This window comes from Homalodisca vitripennis, chromosome 1 (assembly GCF_021130785.1).
Source record: "Homalodisca vitripennis isolate AUS2020 chromosome 1, UT_GWSS_2.1, whole genome shotgun sequence".
NCBI classification, from domain to species: Eukaryota; Metazoa; Arthropoda; class Insecta; order Hemiptera; family Cicadellidae; genus Homalodisca; species Homalodisca vitripennis.
Window position 1 is genome coordinate 153,738,905 of NC_060207.1, and position 19,294 is coordinate 153,758,198.

Here is a 19,294-nt window from a genome sequence, read left to right on the forward strand (position 1 = left end):
ACTGCAACCTCGTATGTAAATAATCCCATGACGGTAAAGAAAGCAATATTAAAATGTTTTATCTGTAACAAACCGGGACATATCGCTAGGGATTGTTTTAAAAATATTCAGAGAGCACAGATACCTAGATTTGAAAAATCTGCGGTCTCAAAAAACTTGTAAATAGGGGAGAATTCCAAGAAGGCAGTGCGAGAGTGGAATCTCCCCGGTCACGTCCCACTGACATTAAAAATAAAAATAATTATGGGTATGAAAGGTTCAAGAACAATGAGGGCAGGAGATAGGAATATTGTTGAGAGCGTCCTGTGTAAATTGTAAAAAGGTCCGGATGTAATCAAGCTGGAATAACTCGGCCCCTTGTAAAAGTATTTGTTTAGAAGAGTCCGTATCGTAAAGTTTAATTACAAGTGAACCCGATAAGTGAAAGCGAAGTGACTCTGATAAGTGAAAACTAAGTGGGCCCGATAAGTGAAAGAGTTTATGACACAGCAGTAAAGATAGGACTGGGCAATATGATTGAATATTTTCATGTGAAATGCTTATCGGAAATAACAAGGAAATATTGATCCTGGTAAAATGTGTTTTTTGTTTTAAAATAAAGATAGCTTGTTTTCTTTTTTTTAAGGTGCATAAAGTATTAACAAATAATAAGATGCATATTTCTAAATTAAAATTTAAATACAAAATGTGAAATTTTAGAACTCAATAAACTTTAACTCCCCCGCGCAAAGGTCAGTATGTTTTATTTTCAGGACAATTATATTGTTGAAAAGGAATTGAAGATGGGTCTAAAAACAATAAAATGACAATATAATTTATTTCTAAATTAACTTCAAGAATTGATTATTTAATTATGTATTAATTTGGCCCAAAACACAAAACAAGTTAAGTATGAGAGTCCAGTAGTTTATTATAATAATACAAATAAATATTGGAATATAAAAGGGTGATGTGACTACGTTTTTATTTCAGCAATTGTATGGCTAAGATGAGAAGTTATAATATAAAATGCCAGTGTAAGTGTGTGATAGGAGTGTTGTTGTAAACCATGTAATTTTCAGGGACAATGAATGGCATTAATGGTGTATGAAATTAATACACAGAGGTATTGTGATATATCATGAGATATATTTCTTCCCTGTTCCTTCAAATGTAGAAGGACAGGGTAATTTTGGTAATGTTGTGGTGTTGTTGTCCCCTGTTCCTTCCAATAGAGAAGGACAGGGTAATATTTTTTGGTGTACAATGAGTTGTATTGATAGTGATATTTCTTCCCTGTTCCTTCAAATGTAGAAGGACAGGGTAATATTGTTTTTTTTTATCACTATATGAGGTTTATTGTGTGTAAACAATTGATTATTGTGCCATTGTAATCCCTGTAAATTGATTGTATTGTAATTAACAACATCTGGTAATGGTTTACATTCGTGACACTGGCGCAGGCGTACAATAAGAACACCGTGAAAGACTGACAGCCATACAATTATACGGAGGGAATATTTTGTAAAAAGGAATGTCCTCCAAGAGCTCAATGCCTCGCTGGCTGAAATTGTTATTAGATTGGAGGAGCAGGTAGCAGTGCTATTAGCGAACCAGAGCCAACCAACCACGAGATCAACGAGGCCGCCGCACTGCACCGGCCGCACAATCATTGGAGAAGCTACCTGCCTCGACTCCTCACCTACCACATCCCTCTGCGATGGCTACCTGGGGAGCCACACTGGACGTCGGACACTCCTACCACATCACCCCTCGGACTACACATCACAGCCTCCACGTAGTGATAAGTACAAAAGAATTGTTATTTAAAAGTGTGCATGTGGAGGGATATTATTGTACTTAGTCCGGGATGAGTGTTTAAAGGTTTAGGTTCCTACCGTGATTGCAGCTTCGGGCTAGGGAAAATATGTACCATAGTTCTAATTCTTTATGCTGAATCGCGGTAGGAAGTAGGCTCCTGTTAACTAGACGCGGTACGTGGACATTGTTTGTTTAGTTGAACCGGTAATCAGCTGATCGGTCTACGTTCCGACCCGGCAAGCCTGGAGAGGGTCAGAAGTGTTCAGTCCAGTCTTGAAGCCACGACGAGAAGGTGTACCGGTCGAAGCTGAAGTTTTCTTTCTCTAACCCAATAGTTGGGATTTAGAGTAATTATTTATCGCGGGTAAATTCACTTTTCAAGTATTTAAAATTTTTAGTGCGTTTTAATTTTCTGATCTGCCTCCGTAATCTTCAAAGTAGTAAGTCCCGTACCAGCGTATAGATAATATCTTTTATTTTATAATATTGTAATTAAAATTTCTAAAGTTTCCCATCTTTCAGAGTCTGAAAATTTAATTCAATTTTTTGAAGTATTGTGAATTAAATTTTGGTCATAAAGTAAATATCAAGTTTTGTGTTATATTAATTTTGAGAAGAGAACTTTTTATTTTGTTTTGTTAATTTAAACCATTTTTGGAGAAGTATACATTTTTAGTTTAATTTTAATTTTAATATCTTTTAATCAGACTCTTAATTAGATTTGTTCGATTGAGTGACATTTGAAGAAAATTGAATCAAAAGTTTGTAAACTTTGTAAACTTTTGGGTGAACTTAAATTTTGGAATAAAGCAAGTATTTCCGAAAAGTTGTTTAATTTATAAAGTATTTGCTCCATATAAATTTAAAATATATGTGCTATAAAAACGGTACAATGTTTAATATAGTAACAAAGTAGAAGTACGTCATACCACATAACATAATAGACATCACAATAGGTTGCATGCAAAATTGTATATCTATAGCTCATTTTATTCTTGAAGACAGAAAGGCAACAAAAAAATTCTTGAATCATATAAAAAACAAAATTGGCATAAAAATAACATATCATAAAATCATTCTTGTAGAAATTAAGTATCATGCAATATTTAAAGGCTACATTATCAAATCTTTCTCAACACATATTGCCATGATATATTTAGTTTTTTTCTCATTATATTGGATTTTATAGCAGTATTTAACTAATAAAAGTCTATACACTCAGTCACTATATTATGTTGTATGTGTTGGGATAGTTAGGGTTAATATGTCACATGTTTGAATCTCTTATGGGTGTATAGAGTTTTTTGACAAATTTAAATTTTCTATTTTCCCATTACTATCATGACTAAAATAAGACCAATGTAAAAATATTTGCTAATGCTCAACCAAATCCCATAGTGTGACATGCACCATCAAGGAACTAAGTGTTCCTCATATATACATTAAGCTTTGCAACTTACACAATTTCAAATCTACAGATCAGTTCGTTTTCAAGATATCCTGCAAATAGAAAGATAGAGAAAAATTAAATTCTTCTACCCTACAAGTGATAGGCTTCACTTAAAAAAATAAATAATAGACAACAATAAACAAGAAAACAGCAGATGATTTTAGCCATATATATTGTTAGCTAAAATCGCCGTTGCTTATGGGAGTTACTCTTTCTTTAACAAGTTATTTTGTTTTTGATAACTAAATAGTTTTGACTTTCCTTTGGTGTTTTATATAAGATTTTTAGCTTTTTAAAATAATAATACAGGTCAAAAATATATTAACTGTTACACTTTGACAAAATTTTAGGGTTTTTCAGTGGGTTTAAACAACACATTGTTTGTGTCTGATTTTTTCCACAGCAAGTTGTTATCTGTCATAAATTTGTCTTTATTTTTATTACATTTTTTCTTATTGTTTTTATTGAAGAGCTGTGCTGTGCTAAATTAAGAAAATTTACAAAATTGCTTTTCTTAAAAAAAAATTGTTATAGCTTTTCAACATGCAATGGTAGGCTTAGTAATTGTATTTATTATTTTATTACTCTGTAGCTTTTACTTAAAAAGATATATATATGTTAAACTTTGTACATATTTATTTTCAACTTAAGCTATGCTTGCAAAACTCCTAAAAACATGTAGCAATACAAATGAATTTAGTCAGCACTTTCGGGACTAATGGTTTCCGGGAGTAGCATTGCATTATTAGTCAAGTTATTTATTAGGTAACAGTAAGGTTAATCCAAGTAGCCAATTAAAATTTCAGTGTTTTTAACATATTTTGCTCGTCCTCCTGAACAAAAATATATATGGTTTTAGGGGATCCAAATAAAAGATGTTTTTTAACAACTGAAATTTAAATGTCAATTGTGATTATCCTTGTGTACTGAGCTTCTTGTTACCTATGATTTTTAGTGCTATCTGCTCCCAAGAGCTAACCTGAGTGTTCTGTTTATAACAGCTTAGTACAGCATCAACAACTGTCCCATAGTGTGGCCTTCAATGCTCATGGATAACAATGGCATCAATTAACTCTAATAACGTCAAATAATTTTGAAAGTTATTTATGTGTTTGATTGTGGATTACGTGAGCAGTAAAAATATTAGGGGATTAATTTATTCCTTTTTAACACATTCATGACACATTTTTTCATGATTTTTTCAGTTATCTGGATTTTTTTAGTTATCTAGAAGAACACAGATGGAGGGCATTGGTCCTTTTCTATTTAAAGGCTCACCCGTTGAGCTGAAGCCTGAGGTCAAGTACCTGGGCGTGATCCTAGATAGGGTTCTAAACTGGGGACCTCATCTAGAAAGGGTCATTGCCAGGGGTAAGTGGTCTCTAATGCAATGCAGACGTGTGATAGGTGGGCCCTGGGGACTGAAGCCGAGGCTCTTGTACTGGCTTTATGTTTCCGTGGTCAGACCTGCACTAATGTACGGAGCTGTCGTATGGTGGCCAAAAATGGAAGCCAAAACGGTGGTAGCACGTCTGGCAGGTATCCAAAGGATGGCCTGCCTCGCTATCACAGGGGCCTTTCCTAGTGCGCCAGGCGCGGCTCTGGACTGTTGTCTTAATCTCGCCCCCCTGGACATTGTCATTCGAGCTATGGCCAGGAAGAGTGCCTACTGTCTTCAGCAGACGGGATTCTGGTCGGGCTGCAGCGGTGGGCACTGCAGAATTAGCACTCTGATACAGGAGGATGTTTTGCATATGATCTCTGATCAGATGCCACAAAAGTTTTCCTTTGACAAACCCTTTAGGATTATTTTGCCCTCAAGGGATGATTGGTCAGAGGGGAAGCAATCTCTTCCACCAGCGGAGCTCGAATGGTACACAGACGGCTCTAAAACAAAAAGCGGCACAGGCGCTGGAATTCTGGGAGTGAGACCATGTAGGGAGCTGGTGGTTCCTATGGGTCCGTATCCGACAGTCTTTCAAGCGGAGGTCGCAGCCATTATGGAATGTGCTCGTGAGAATCTTCGTCTGCGATATAGGGGCAAGACGATTAACATTTTCACGGACAGTCAGGCAGCGCTGATGGCGCTGGATTCTTGCGCAATCAAATCCAAACTGGTTTGGGATTGCTATCAGACCGTTTCCTCCCTTGCCAGAATCAACAATGTAACCGTTTGTTGGGTTCCTGGTCATGAGGGGATTTCTGGGAACGAAAGAGCTGCTGCCCTGGCCAACCAGGGTTCAGCAACAATTATGACGGGCCCTCAACCATTCTGCGGTGTTCCAAGGTGTGAATCCTCTAGGGTTGTCTCGAAATGGATTCGCGCGGAGCATGGGAGAAGGTGGAGGTTGCATCCGGGTTTGAGAGTGAGTAGAATGGTATTACAGTCACCTTCCTCCAAGGTGGCCTCGGACCTTCTCTCATTAAACAGATCAATGTCTTCCAAGGTCATTGGTCTCATTACGGGGCATGGTCACCTGAAGAAGCATCTACACAGAGTTGGTATCCTTCAGGAGGATCCGCTCTGTGGAAGGTGTAATGAGCAGGAGGAGACTGCTGAGCACCTGCTCTTTGATTGCCCAGCAATAGCAAGAGAGCGGTATGCCATCTTTGGTAGCTTGAACAGGGGTGGCGAGTTTTCCCAGGAGGACTTGATAGGTTGTTTTCGGCGGTTTGTTGAACTGCTGAAGTTGTAGACTGGTAGTCCTCATGGTGTTTTCGGGGTGCGCAAAAGGCCCTTGAGGCTTAAGTGCATGGCAGTAGGCCGCCCCAAGGGAAAAAAAAAAAAAAAAAAAAAAAAAAAAAAAAAAAAAAAAAAAAAAAAAAAAAAAAAAAAAAAGGCTCAGAAGGGGAAGAATTTGAAGACATCACTGAACAGATGGATGGTGACCAGACCTTTCTACACCTTGGAAGAATTTCTACACCGAAACGAATGATGTATTGTACCTTTACTTTATCCATAACCATTGTAACTTTTGACGCCATTACACTTCTCAATGAAATTGTAAATAAAGAGATTTTGACTTTGACTTTGACTATGACGACGTGTACCCCTTCGGATACAAGCGATCTTTCACAACTGCCATTGAATACCTGATTGGGTACACACCAGGCTTTTGTACAGTGCGTTGTGTGCCCGATGGGCACAAAGTTTTTTCAAAGTGAGAGTATGAATTTGTTGTGTAATTATGTGTTATTTTTAAATAGAGAATAGCTATTTTTATTCGATCTGGAGTTACAAAATCAGAAAGTTATGGTTATGTTAGTTTTGCTCATTTACAAAACTTATATTTGGTTTTTACACTATTTGTTTCTATGTAGAAAGTTGAACACAACTTATAACCATTATTTTCAAATTTATTTTTTTATTTACATTGGAAATGATATTCACGTTATTACACTAATGAAATCGTTGTGAACAAAACAATATGGAATGAAAAGATCTTAAGTGAAAATTACGTATAATGAATTTTAAAACATTAAAAGTGGTACTAATTTTCTTGCAAGACAGTAGGAAGTTATGGTTATGTATTTACAATATTTCTTTGTTTTGTCAAGTTGTGTTTCTTAGCTAGCAGTAATAGCAGGAAACATTGTGAATAGACCTATTGTAGAATAGACCATCTACAATTTGATATTTTAGTGATATGTACAACTTTGAAGGATGTTTTTCTTAAATGTCACCATCAGCGCATATCAGCACTGAAGGTGATGCTGCAGTCCACACTGATGGCTGGAGGCACTTATGTCAGGTTGATATGAACTTTATTGTTAGGTCTAAATTAATCCTCCATGCATCCATCATATTTTGTAAAATGCATACCCGTATTGTGAGGTTTTGCAGACTATCCTTGTACAATTTATAATAAATCTAAATAGTAACTTAAATATAAAGTTTTATATACCACTGTTTTTTTTGCAAAGAACTGTCTTTTAGACTGTGTTACTATGAAGTTAGAAAAAACAAGTTCTTAGTTTAGAAAATTAAAAAATGTTAATACAAAAATAAAATTAAAAACAAAACTTGCAATAAAGTATGCACATATATTGGAAATATTACACATATTCTAAATTCAGAATAGCCAAATTGTAGGAAATTTGACCTGAAGACAGAAATGCATAATGTTTAACTGTTTATATTAATTCTTTTTTTTATTGTTATGAATAAGTGCACATTTGAAATGTTATCCTTCTTGCAGTAGTTACATGACGCATTGTTATAACAATGTTCTTACTTTTAATACTGTACTAAATATAGTACCAATACAACATTGAGAATAGCTTACTTGTAGTGAATTTTGCTAAGAACACAGGAATATATATATATATATTGCTGTAAGTTTTTTTACATTAAATTGTATAAATGGCAATAGCCTTAATTTCAATAAACATTGAATCACAAAAAGTACTTGCTCCGCCAGGAGTCAAGCCCGGATCTCTCACTTATGAATTGTAAGTTTTTTTAGAAGAAATCGAAAGACCACTAAACATAATGAGAAACTCGTGGGCTTTCGAACGGTATAGGTTATAATGCGATTTGATCAGTATTAGTGTCGGCAAAATGAATTTTAAGACTTGAATGTTTATCATCAATTGACAATGACGTTTAGTGAAAGTCGGGAGTCATCAAAAATATTGGTGATGGATGCTTGGAGGGTTAACAAAATGTCTTAATTGGATCAAATTCACCATTATTGTTGTTTTACATATCTAATGATGGTAAAGTAGCTGATGTCAGCAGCGATTAATACAAAGTTGAATCACAGTCCTAACAAGACAATGTAAAGGGGCAGAAAAATTAAATATTACTCCACAGGAGAAAATTAGTTCCATTTTAAATGTTCTATAACTTCGCTATTGTCGAATGGTTCAATCGTTTTTATCTGAATAATTCGATATTACAATTTATTTAACTTATCGTATGATATCAACTTCTTACTTATAATACTTTTATTTTAATATAAACAATAAACAACAAAAAGCAACTAATATGTGGAAACTGAATATGAGGAAAATGTGCAAGATACTTCTCATAAGTGACGAGATTTGTTTAAGAAGCTTCAACATGTGGGTTTGGTTCCTGGTAACACATGGTGAGAATTCTTTCCTCCATTTCGCAAAAGCGGTTACTTATTGATATCAAGCTGGACAAGTTATAAATATTGTATTTTTATGTGGTAATTATCATATAAACGGCCGGAGCGGCAAAATACGAGTTTTGCGTTATTAACTTATTGGAATCGTCCTATAGAACAAAAAAATATAAGCTTTGATGGGGTGGAAATGAGAAATAACGAAGTTCTAGAACATAAAAAACGGAGCAACCGTTCACGCGCGGAGTAATATTTCCATGTTGTACATTGACGTCGAGCGTCACGTGACCTTTTGTGACCATGATTCAACCTCGTGATGACGTCATCGGATGGGTCGTCATCTTTGCAAACAAAATGAAAAATAATACTGAAATGAGCAGAATTTGGATCAAAATGAACAATGTTTTTCTTAATTTCGAGCAACAAATTAATTACTTGTTATCGAAATGAGACGAGTGCCTTCGGCCATCAGCGTGGGGCAGCACCGAAGATACTCATTATTATAAGACAGCAGAATTTTGCTGTGTAGTGTAATACATGAGGAGTCAATTTCATAACTTTTTTTCACATTTAGTTAACTTTGCTTATTATAGTTGTTTTCAGAATTACATTCTCTACAATCTGTATTAGAAAAAAACCATTTGTTTGTTGGTTATTTAACAATGTTATTGGACATCAAACATTTAAGACGGTATTTTGTATTTTTTGTTATTAGATTTTTGGCAAATAACATACTTTTTCTCAAAAACTGTTCAAACTACAACCTCTAGAGTGGTTTTATTTGATTTTTCAGGTGAATTGCCTTGTAAATCCACCTTATTTGAGTTAAAAAGTAAGAACAAAACATTTCAAAATCACTTATTTTCATCAGGTGAACTGAAAACAAAGCAAAATCTTTTGCCAGCCATTACTCATTAATGGAGCGTTTCCGGACCTACCTTTATATAACATTTTTTTCTTATCTTTAGCTCTACAATCACGACTTAAAATATTTTACCATATTTCTGACTCACCCTGTATAGATGGATATTAACAGAGAACACTTACCATTAGTGTGTTGGCGGATATAGCTGAGCAGCAGCAACAAAAAAGTGGATTTTTAAAAATTGCAACATTTAAAACTTCTTTTTTTACTACTTTTTCTAATTTTCCTATCGCAACGAAACAACAAAGTATCCCGGTTTAAAACCAACACGCGACCGCACAACGAGCAAATACACTCATTATTAAAAATTCCATGTTCAATTAAAAAGGACATAATTTCGTTTCGGTTGAAACGTAAACTCTTTACGTGCCCTACTAAACACTCCGACACACACAATTCACTAGGGTTGGTCGAACTAGTGGATGGTTGATTCATGATTGTAACGCACTCACTCAATCCAATCTACTGAACACGATATCTTGTGAAGCACTGACTCATGCCCCGGAGAACTCAGATAACAGATACGTTATCAGGCTGCTATCAGTCCTGGCCGCAGATAATATTCAAGTAAACAGATTATCCCGACACAGCACACAAACTGAACATTAAAACATTAGAAACTTAACCACTATGAATATACCCCCTAAAATCATGTTATTTGTCATTTGCACCCCCTAGTACTATGTATATTTTTTGTTCAGGAGGGTGAGCAGAATACGTTGATAACGTCAAATTCGTGATTTGCCGCCCCGGCCTTTTACTTATAGCTACCTGTAATGTTTCTTTGATAGCCTATCTAAGTTTAGGCCATAGGTGGTTTTGTAATGTTATTGTAAAATTTGTTTGTAATGTACGAGATTATTTTTGTTACGGTAATTTATTATAACTCTGTGTACGATTTTTACATACATCGAAGGTGGATAAAATGTCGAATTGTTCGATAATAGCAATCGAAAAACGAGTGTAGGCCGCTTATTAAAGTTTCCCCATTATTTGTATATACAATATGATGTTTAAGGATTTGTTTGTAATTTTTTCACCAATTTGTATGCTAGGACTGAAATGCAGTTGACCAGAGGTCATGACTATTTCATGTTTTAGACCTCTTATCCTTTTATCCTAGTTGAAAGTAAAATAAAAGAATAGGTAGTCATTGTAAATGATTCTGGGTTATGCACAATGAATTATAGTAAAAAAATGATTATTCAACCATTACAAGTGAAGTGTGTCTGGACTGATATTATGACAATAAGTGAACTTCATATTTATTTTGAACAATGATCTTGATAAAATCGCCAATTGAAAATAAACTTACCTGAACCCCATCCCGCTACGAAATCACAACCAGAAATGACGGAGCTCATCGAAGTTGAAATAATTTTGCATGAACGTCACTTTAATTAGCATAACTCTGTAGGCTGAATTTGGTCGTTTAATTCTTTAATCATATTTTACTTGATTATTTTTATTCTGAACATTTGAACTTTAAACTTTTATCTTGAGCTCCGAGAGGGAACAAGAGAATAAACACATGTTACTAGTAAACAAAGACAGGCGCTCCTTGAACTTGAGCTCATAGATGGTTGAATTTTGATAGTAGAACTTGTTTGTTGATTATATTGCCCTTGTCTATATAATTAAATAGTACTATTTTAATAAATTATTTGGATGTCCTTTATTTCATTCACTTTCTGTCTTCATCCATGTCCCCACAAGATTATATATGATTGCGCTTGTTTAAAACTAATGTATAAGGACTATTCTAATTTGTATTATTTTATTAAATTACATTTAACTAATAATCGATTGTATATAATGAAGTGTAGTGTGTTTACTGACACTAATTTAACTGATAATGAAAACCAGGCTTTTAAGGTCTTGCATATTGGTTACGTATTTTAACTGTAGCAAAAATGTGTAAATTACAAAGAAAAGGATTGACACAAGTTTCGCGATAGCCAGGCCGCTTATTAAATTGAGATTATTCAAATTTCCATTCCGTCCTTCTGTTACTAGTACTTAAAACAAGTATTTTTACTTTCAATTACACAAAAATAAAAATAAAACAATAACTTATATACAGTGTGTGCTTTTTCCATGTTAGTTTGAGTTGATACATAAGCTTTTAAGTAGTCCCGTGAACTCATATGTCACATAGAATATTACCGGATCAAAATCTGTCTAAAAGTTCAACCGATGGTTCTTACGTACTTATATAATGAAGATTTTTTTCATATGGTTATGAATAAAAGAATTGTTTGAAACGGACATTTGAATAAACAAAGAACCTCAAGATTTAGTGGTAACTGACACGACACTATCGATCACTTTCCTTTGTAAACTAAGCAACTCACACTAAATTTAAGTCCTCTATAAGATCAACTAAAAGTCACCGTCTGTTTTAGGTATATATTTACAAGAACTTTGAAAATGTCTCCTTTCATGCTTTTAAGTGAGGAAACTTGCTTAATCAATTTCTGGATAGATTATCACATTGTATTTTTCGATTAGATATTTGTAAAACTTAATCTTTGGAAATTTGTATTAAGGAATGATGGAAGTATGAGAAAATTATTTTTTCTATTGTGTTTTTGATTCAAAATTGTAATGACATGTAAATAGAAGTCTGGCACTACAGTTGGAACCGTAACAAGTCACTAGTTGTCTATTACGTTTTATATAGGTCGTTATGATTCTCATTTATAATTAAAATGTTCTTTGTTGTGTATTTCTTCTAATTTAAAACTTGGTATAAGCTTATAATACATGTACAGTATATACGGTACATTTTAGACAGTTGGAGAATTAGTTATAAATGATGACTTAAGTCTTTTTCACAACACAACATTAGAGAATTTACTTTTTCTTGTAGAAGAGTTGATCTTTCACGTTCTTGACACAAGTCAAAACAACCACAAAAACCCCTCCTTCTACGGTACAGTTCATGATGTCGTACTGTAAGGAAAATCCTGGTGGAAAATGATTCAAGATTGGGAAATGTAGTTTTCAGATAATTTGTTGTAATGCAATCATATGTCAAATATTCCTTTGAAATCTCCCTCTTCAATACATTTTAAACTTATGGCGCTTATTTTACATGCTACTATCAACATAATTAGGGTACAGTTCACAGAGTTTGTTTGCAGCCTGTGATATGTCCCCCTTCTGTATTTCATTTTGTAAGAAAATGGAAAGTATTTCAATATGTTGGCCACATGTTTATACACAGCTTTTCATCCTGACAGGTTATACATTAATGAGTCAAAGATTGTTATGTACGCTTGAGTTTTGAAAACGGACCATTCATTAAGATTAGCTTCAGCACCATGAACCTCACCTGCAAACGTTTTTTTTCTTCCGACTCTTTTGTACTTAGGAGATTCAAATTCAACTTGCAACAACTTTTTGGCTGCTTCTTCGTACTTATAAAACTCATTCCTTTTAAGTAGCACTCCAAGATTTGGAGTTGCTTTGTGCCTGCTACGATATTTATGCTAACACTTTGTAAATATTTGCTGACTTTATCAAACCTTTCCAAAATGCCAGTTTTACTTTTCTCTAAACATGTCTTTAAAATTCCCCACCTATAAGTTTGAAAAAATTGAACAGGGCTTGGACAAACCCATAAAACACTACAACTTCAGTGCATCACTCAGCAGCAGCAGAACCAACTACGTTAAGTGAGTGTGCTGAACAAGAGACAATTCAGTAAAAGTTCACTGTTGTTTGATTCTAGTCTACAGTCTGTGCCACCAAATTAGGCGGGTGGGTGAAATTGCGCCGTTGCCAGATTGTGCAAACATCGTGAAATAGAATAATCCCTGAATTGTATCCATTTTAGTGCTTGATGTTGTTTGCTTTCTCCTGAGATTCTGATGACATCTTACAAGTAACAAAGATGAAAATCGTATTATTGGATTCAGGAGAGACCGATGATGATAACGGTATATAAATTTTGTATGTAAATACAAAAATGTAATTTTGAAATACTAAATACCTACAAACCAATTTTAATTCATTAACATGGTGTATTAAACATTTCAGTAAGCGAGGAAGTTTTTATTTTTTGGTTAGGAACATTTTTCCTGTGGCAAAGTTTTAGACAAAGGTATGAACTTTATTTTTTGTTCCAAACAAATTTTTCTCAGTCTACTAACTTCGCTGGGAAATGCGTGCAAACCTAAATTATTGAAATCAAACACGCAGAGCGATGCGTGCGTATACACATATTTTCTACTCAACTTTTTTTTAATAGCAATACTTTACTTTCTATTATTGTTATCATTACTCAACTATAGTACTATGTATTGTAACTATAGCGAAAATTAAATAAATATTTTAAGTTTAGTAAAATTAACCATGCTTAAAACAATCTGTTTTGCCTTCCTTAGCAAAATTATTTTAAATATAAACATTTTAAACACGTGTAGTAATAGAAATAATAAAGAAACATTTTAAAGTAATTATTATTAAACAAGTGACATTGTTAGTACATACGGTTACATAATCACAGTGAAATTATATGTCAGTCCGTGGTTGATTTGATCACTTGGTGGTTCCGAGTTACTTGCTTTTAAGCTTTGTCAATGTCACAGTCACTGTCGCTGTTTTCACTGTCTGATGAGTCGTCTCTAAGGTTTATAATAAAATAATGGTTCCATTATGTCATCTCTAACAATTTCTTTAGCCCAATCGTCAGACTGCAAATTCTCACTGTGTATCACGCAATTTTCCCAATCGACAGCGGCGACGTTATCTACAGCTTCTGAAGTGAGTTATTCAACGTCTGCTAATTTGAAAGTACTATTTCTTGTAGCAACTTCTCGCTTGACTTCTGCCCAGATAAGTTCAATCGGGTTGTACTGGCAGTAAGGAGGCAATCTCACCACTTCATGGCCCCATGACAACGCTAGTTCGCCAAGCTTGTATTTTTTGTGTTGTCTAAAAGTTATCACTTTTACAATTAATTCCGCTTTAGTTTCCTTGTCAATAAAGTCAATATTTTTTCTATTTAACCAGTCTTGTATATTTTTTTTCTTCCAGTTAGATGAGGGAACTTTGTCAATTTGTGCAGAGTGGTAGGGTGCATTGTCCATAACGATGACTTTAGGTTCTTCCAAACTTGGTAGATCTTCACAAAACCACCTCTTAAATGATGTATGATTCATTTCAGCATGATAGTCTGTACCGGTTGTTTTAGATCTAAAACCCCATTTGCGCTGCGGAATAAATCCTTTTGAATTTCCTGCATGACACACTATTAATCTACCACCTTTCCCTGTTGGCACTTTCAAACCACCACTTTTGTCAGAATGTTGCCAAATAAAATGTTTTGTGTGACTTTGGTTTGTTTACCCATGTTTCGTCTAGATACACACGATCAACGTTTTCATCCCGTACAGATTTCATTTTCCTTAAAAATTGTGCACGTGCAACCACAATGTCCCGTCTTTCCATCAAAAATTTACGACCATCGTTTGCTTTCTTAAACTTAAACCCAACAGTGTGCAATAGCCTCCTAGTTGATCGTACACTTCCCTTGTATTCAATTTTTTCCTAAAGTTTTATTCTCACTTTTTCAGTTGTTATTGGAAACTCACCTTGGTCATAAAACTCCAAAATTGTTCTTCGAACCAGATCACAATCAAAGTCACTCAAAACAGTCAGTTGTTTCTCTCGTGAATATTGTTTTCTTGGGGACGAGAAATCACATGTTGGTGACAATTTTTGTTCCTGGACATATCGTTGAACCGAACGGAGACTTAATCCACACACGTTTGATAGTTCTTGACTTTTCTTGAAGTTAATTGTTCCAAGAACACCAGGATCAGCTAAACCTTTCAAAAAATTCAGAACGTTAACTACAACACATTTAGTTTGACTATTTAAATCACTTTTTTAATACCCTCTAATCGTCTCCTTTTCACAGGTGTTTTTTAATTTTCTCGTGAACTACCAGCTTCCTCCATTTTCAGTATGTAACTACACTCACTAATTAGTCAGACAATACAATACGACTGGCACTGGCACGTGAAAGCTGCAGCGTCGGCGCGATTCTTGGACTAGGCAACAATGTGCACACAGCGTTGCCAATTTGTGCCTGAGAGCGACCGATTCTCGACCTTCCTCCGCTTCACCGGTCCCATACGTGGCAGCAGCGCAAATCCACCCACCCGCCTTATTTGGTGGCCCCGACTGTTGTGTGGACTCTTCTAGCATGCAGGTCCATACTCAAAATCCATTGATCCAAGTGTGGAATTCATAAAATTGGATTCTGCGAAATTTATTGTGAGGTTGATGCTGTGAAAGTGATGCACACATTTGTTAAAGTCAACAAAAGCTTGTTGTTCCAAAACTTCCCTTGATTTTTCTTTGAAACAGAGAGTCGTATCATCGACATACTGCACGAGATTCCCGTAGAGAAGTAACGACTCATTGTCATATTGACATATGCCAGAAAAAGAATTATACTGAGGATGGAGCCTTGGGGAACTCCATAGCTTAAATCCATTGTACTTGAAAGGTGATTTGCAATTGGGACATTGTGTCTTGTGGCTTTGAAATAATCTAATCCACAATATGGGCACACCTCGTATGCCGTGGGATTCCAGTTTGTCAAGCAGTGTATTAATGGTCAATACGGTTGCTTTGGATAAGTCGAGAAACACACTTATTGTGGGATTTCGACACTCTAACCCCTTCACAACCATTTCGATCAGACTCACCACTGCGTCTACCGTCGGTTTCCTGTTCTGAACCCAAATTGATCTTCAGAGAGCTGGTTGTGTTTGGTAAGAAAACAAAGCATTCTTGTCAAAAATGGTTTTTCGAAAGTTTTGCTCACTGTTCGAAAAATAGAGACAGGCTCCTATTAATATCGGGGGTTTCCATGCTCTTGACTCCTCGGTATTCCCACACCCCACAGAGAAGATTTCTGGGTGCGCCACTGCCTCCGTAGACTAATGAATATAGTCTCGGTTCTCTAATTGAGAAATCACAGGTTCAAATCCCGAGGAGGGCCAATCATGCATAGACACAATAAGTAGGGTACTTTACTAATAAATAAACAGTGTACTTAGAAACCAGAATAGCTAATGCTGAGGTTTAATACAAAAATATGGAATAAACTATTCTGTGCTGCTGCTTGTGAGATTATTGTTTATCTTTTTACCAAATAACTAATTAAGGGTATAGTGGAGAAAATTAAGCATAATACTGCACTTCAATATGACTTGCAACTTGAAAGCAGATGCCTTATACTGTATAGGTATATATTTTATTTTATGCACTATTTAGATTACAATGTGACATGCACAACATATACGCTATACTGCAAACAGGCATCGTTAATAAAATAACAAATAGATTTATTTACTAAATTATTTTGTTTTATTCCAGGTGGCAGATCATGTTCGCATTTAAACGCTTTTTACCGTAAGTTTGGATTTTCATGTTTTTCACGACAAAAATCTATATCAATCCAAAACCTCTTTAACTAAATTAACCAAATTTTTTACTACTTATTCTGTACATATGTATGTAAATATTTAGGTAGATTTAGATATGTATGTAGTTTTGGTGTACAACAAGTATTAAAGAAGCGGATACATTTATTGTATAAAATAATTAAGCTAAAGTTTGAATAGATTAAAAACTAATAAAGTTATTTCATCAATTCTACCTAAATATGAAATGTATGTTATTACCTTTAAAATAATACCAAACGAAAAAATATATTGATATTTTTTGTGGAATATTAATTTTTAAACCCCTCTGCAATTTATAAAAAAACACTATTATATTTGAAATTCCCGCTAAAATTAAAACTCTTAGGCTAACTTAATATTTTTGTAATTGTTACACTATACTCTAAAGAAAAATGATGTAATCAATTTCCTCACATAAAAAATCACCCTTTTCAGTAGCGAATCCCATTCAGGTTTCATTAAATCTTGACTTAGAAGTTGAAAGTCAACTATCTTATTATACCTAGGATCAAGGATTCATTGAACTCTTTACAGAAAGGTGTTAATTTATTCTAAAATTGATCTGCCTGAAGCTTATATTAAAATTAGCTTAGATGATAAATCAAATAAGCTATGTACGGTTAACACCCATAAAAGGTTTATCGTGTACAATCGAGTACCGTATGGGATTTCCTCTATGTCAGGAATATTCCAAAGAATTATTGAACAGTTATTAATGGGTATTCCAGGAGTAGTATGTTTTCTAGATTACATTCTAGTAACAGGGAAAATCAAGATGAACACTTAGCTTGGCTAAGAGAAATACCCATGTAACCGACCAAGTAATAGTGATCTAACGTTAGTTACTAAATGGTTTTATTATTTTTAAGAAGAAATTTATTAGGTTGATTGCAAATAAGAGTAGGACTGAGCACTCTTTTCCTTTATTTCAAGAAATAAAAATACTGCCTCTTAAACATCTTTTTACATTAAAAGTACTTAAATTATTTTTACATAAGGAGTGGAGTCAAACATAAGTCTGTATAGAATATGTAAGCTGAGAGCTATATAGTTAATCATTTTGTCTCTAAACCAAAATTGGACATGTTAGAAGGTCATATGAATATATAATCCCAAAATTATTTAATATGTTATCTTCTGGTCCAATGTAGATTTACAAAACTACTTTGCTTTCTATAGCATTTGAAGGAATTGCATTGATTCTTGTACACATGGAAAGTCTAATTAATTAAGAGTTCATAATTAATTTTTTTTGTGAGGACATATTGATTTTGTATTTTGAACCAAACATATTTATAATTTAGATAGGAAAAATAGAACATATTAAAATATAAACAAAGGTATTTAAGTTTTGGAATGTGATTTTTTATGACATAGAAATTATAAATATATTGCAACAAAAGCAATATTATGTTACCAGAAGCTCCTATAGGTAAGTATGCATTTTCCAAAGAGTCCCCTCCCCCCATTAACAAAATTCTCATGCTAGCCCCGTTTGGTTTTATTATGTACTCAGACTTGGGAAATAACAGATGTGTTTTCTTCATTCTTGTGCTGCCTATCTCCCATGTAAAAGTTTCAGTTACTAGTTCTTCGAATTGCATTCTTACAAAATTTTCACACAGTCTCAAACAACATAATTTTGTCAATAGAATAAGTTTTCCAGGAAAAAATTCTATGTGTTGAAGATGTGTAAAACATCATCTTCATCCATTAGCAGGAATCCGTTGTCGAGAATACCAGAGATAAATATACACATAATATATGAAACAATTTATATTTACACACACACACACACACACACACACACACACACACACACAGAGTGAAATATAGAAAATCTGTTGACATTTATTATAATAGTGGATGGTAAGCTTTCGCTTATTGCAACACATGAAATAGTTTTTTTTTTAATACAAGAATTGTTTTATAAGTAATGGCTTTCATAAATGGATAAAAAGCAAGTCAACCTGAATTATAGATGCAATTAAAATAATCCTCATTAAGTTCTTTTTATTCATGAAGCACAGGGCCCACACATAATAAGGTCTTGACTATGGTTAGAGACTTCCACCATGTAGATTCTTGAAACAATTCCCATAAGGCTCACTTCTTCTCTTATTTTCAATCCAGTCTCCAGATCCCATACATGAAGAAGAGAATTTCCTGTGAAAGGTAGAGAAGAACCTAATAGAATTGTTCCTTACTGCATCAATATAAAAACGATCCAAGTGAGATTGATACTAAAACGCTTTTGTAACTAATTCCATGTACCGTCACATGATTTCTGAAACTTGCCAAAATAGAAAAAATTGTTTGTTCCAAATGACTCTCTGACTCAGTATCCATCTTGAACACCTGCACTTGAGTTTGATTGCTAAGAATCACCTTGTCCTAAGCAATACCGACACTCAGAAATATGGAAAGATGTGTGGTGCTTTGCCAACTTTCATTACTGGATCTGTACTCAAATCCAAAAGTTCAATTCTTTGCAAAGAAACTTTAACCAGATAGTATTCATTGAAAAATCAACTGTAAA

The 19,294-nt window shown here is 34.3% G+C and overlaps 1 protein-coding gene across 3 annotated transcripts in view; it reads right to left on the reverse strand.

Annotated features, from left to right (window-relative positions):
* Positions 1–10,827, reverse strand: part of LOC124374162 (solute carrier family 25 member 45) — a 44,172-nt gene extending 33,345 nt beyond the window's left edge. For 2 of the 3 annotated variants that reach the window (XM_046832438.1, XM_046832433.1), the window contains exon 1: positions 10,584–10,826. In XM_046832438.1, coding sequence (XP_046688394.1) covers positions 10,584–10,632 — 49 coding nt within the window. In that variant the 5' untranslated portion in view covers positions 10,633–10,826. Of the gene's footprint in view, positions 1–10,583 lie in introns of all 3 variants that reach the window. The other variant, XM_046832426.1, reaches the window with a different exon arrangement.
* Between the last annotated feature and the right edge of the window lie 8,467 nt (positions 10,828–19,294).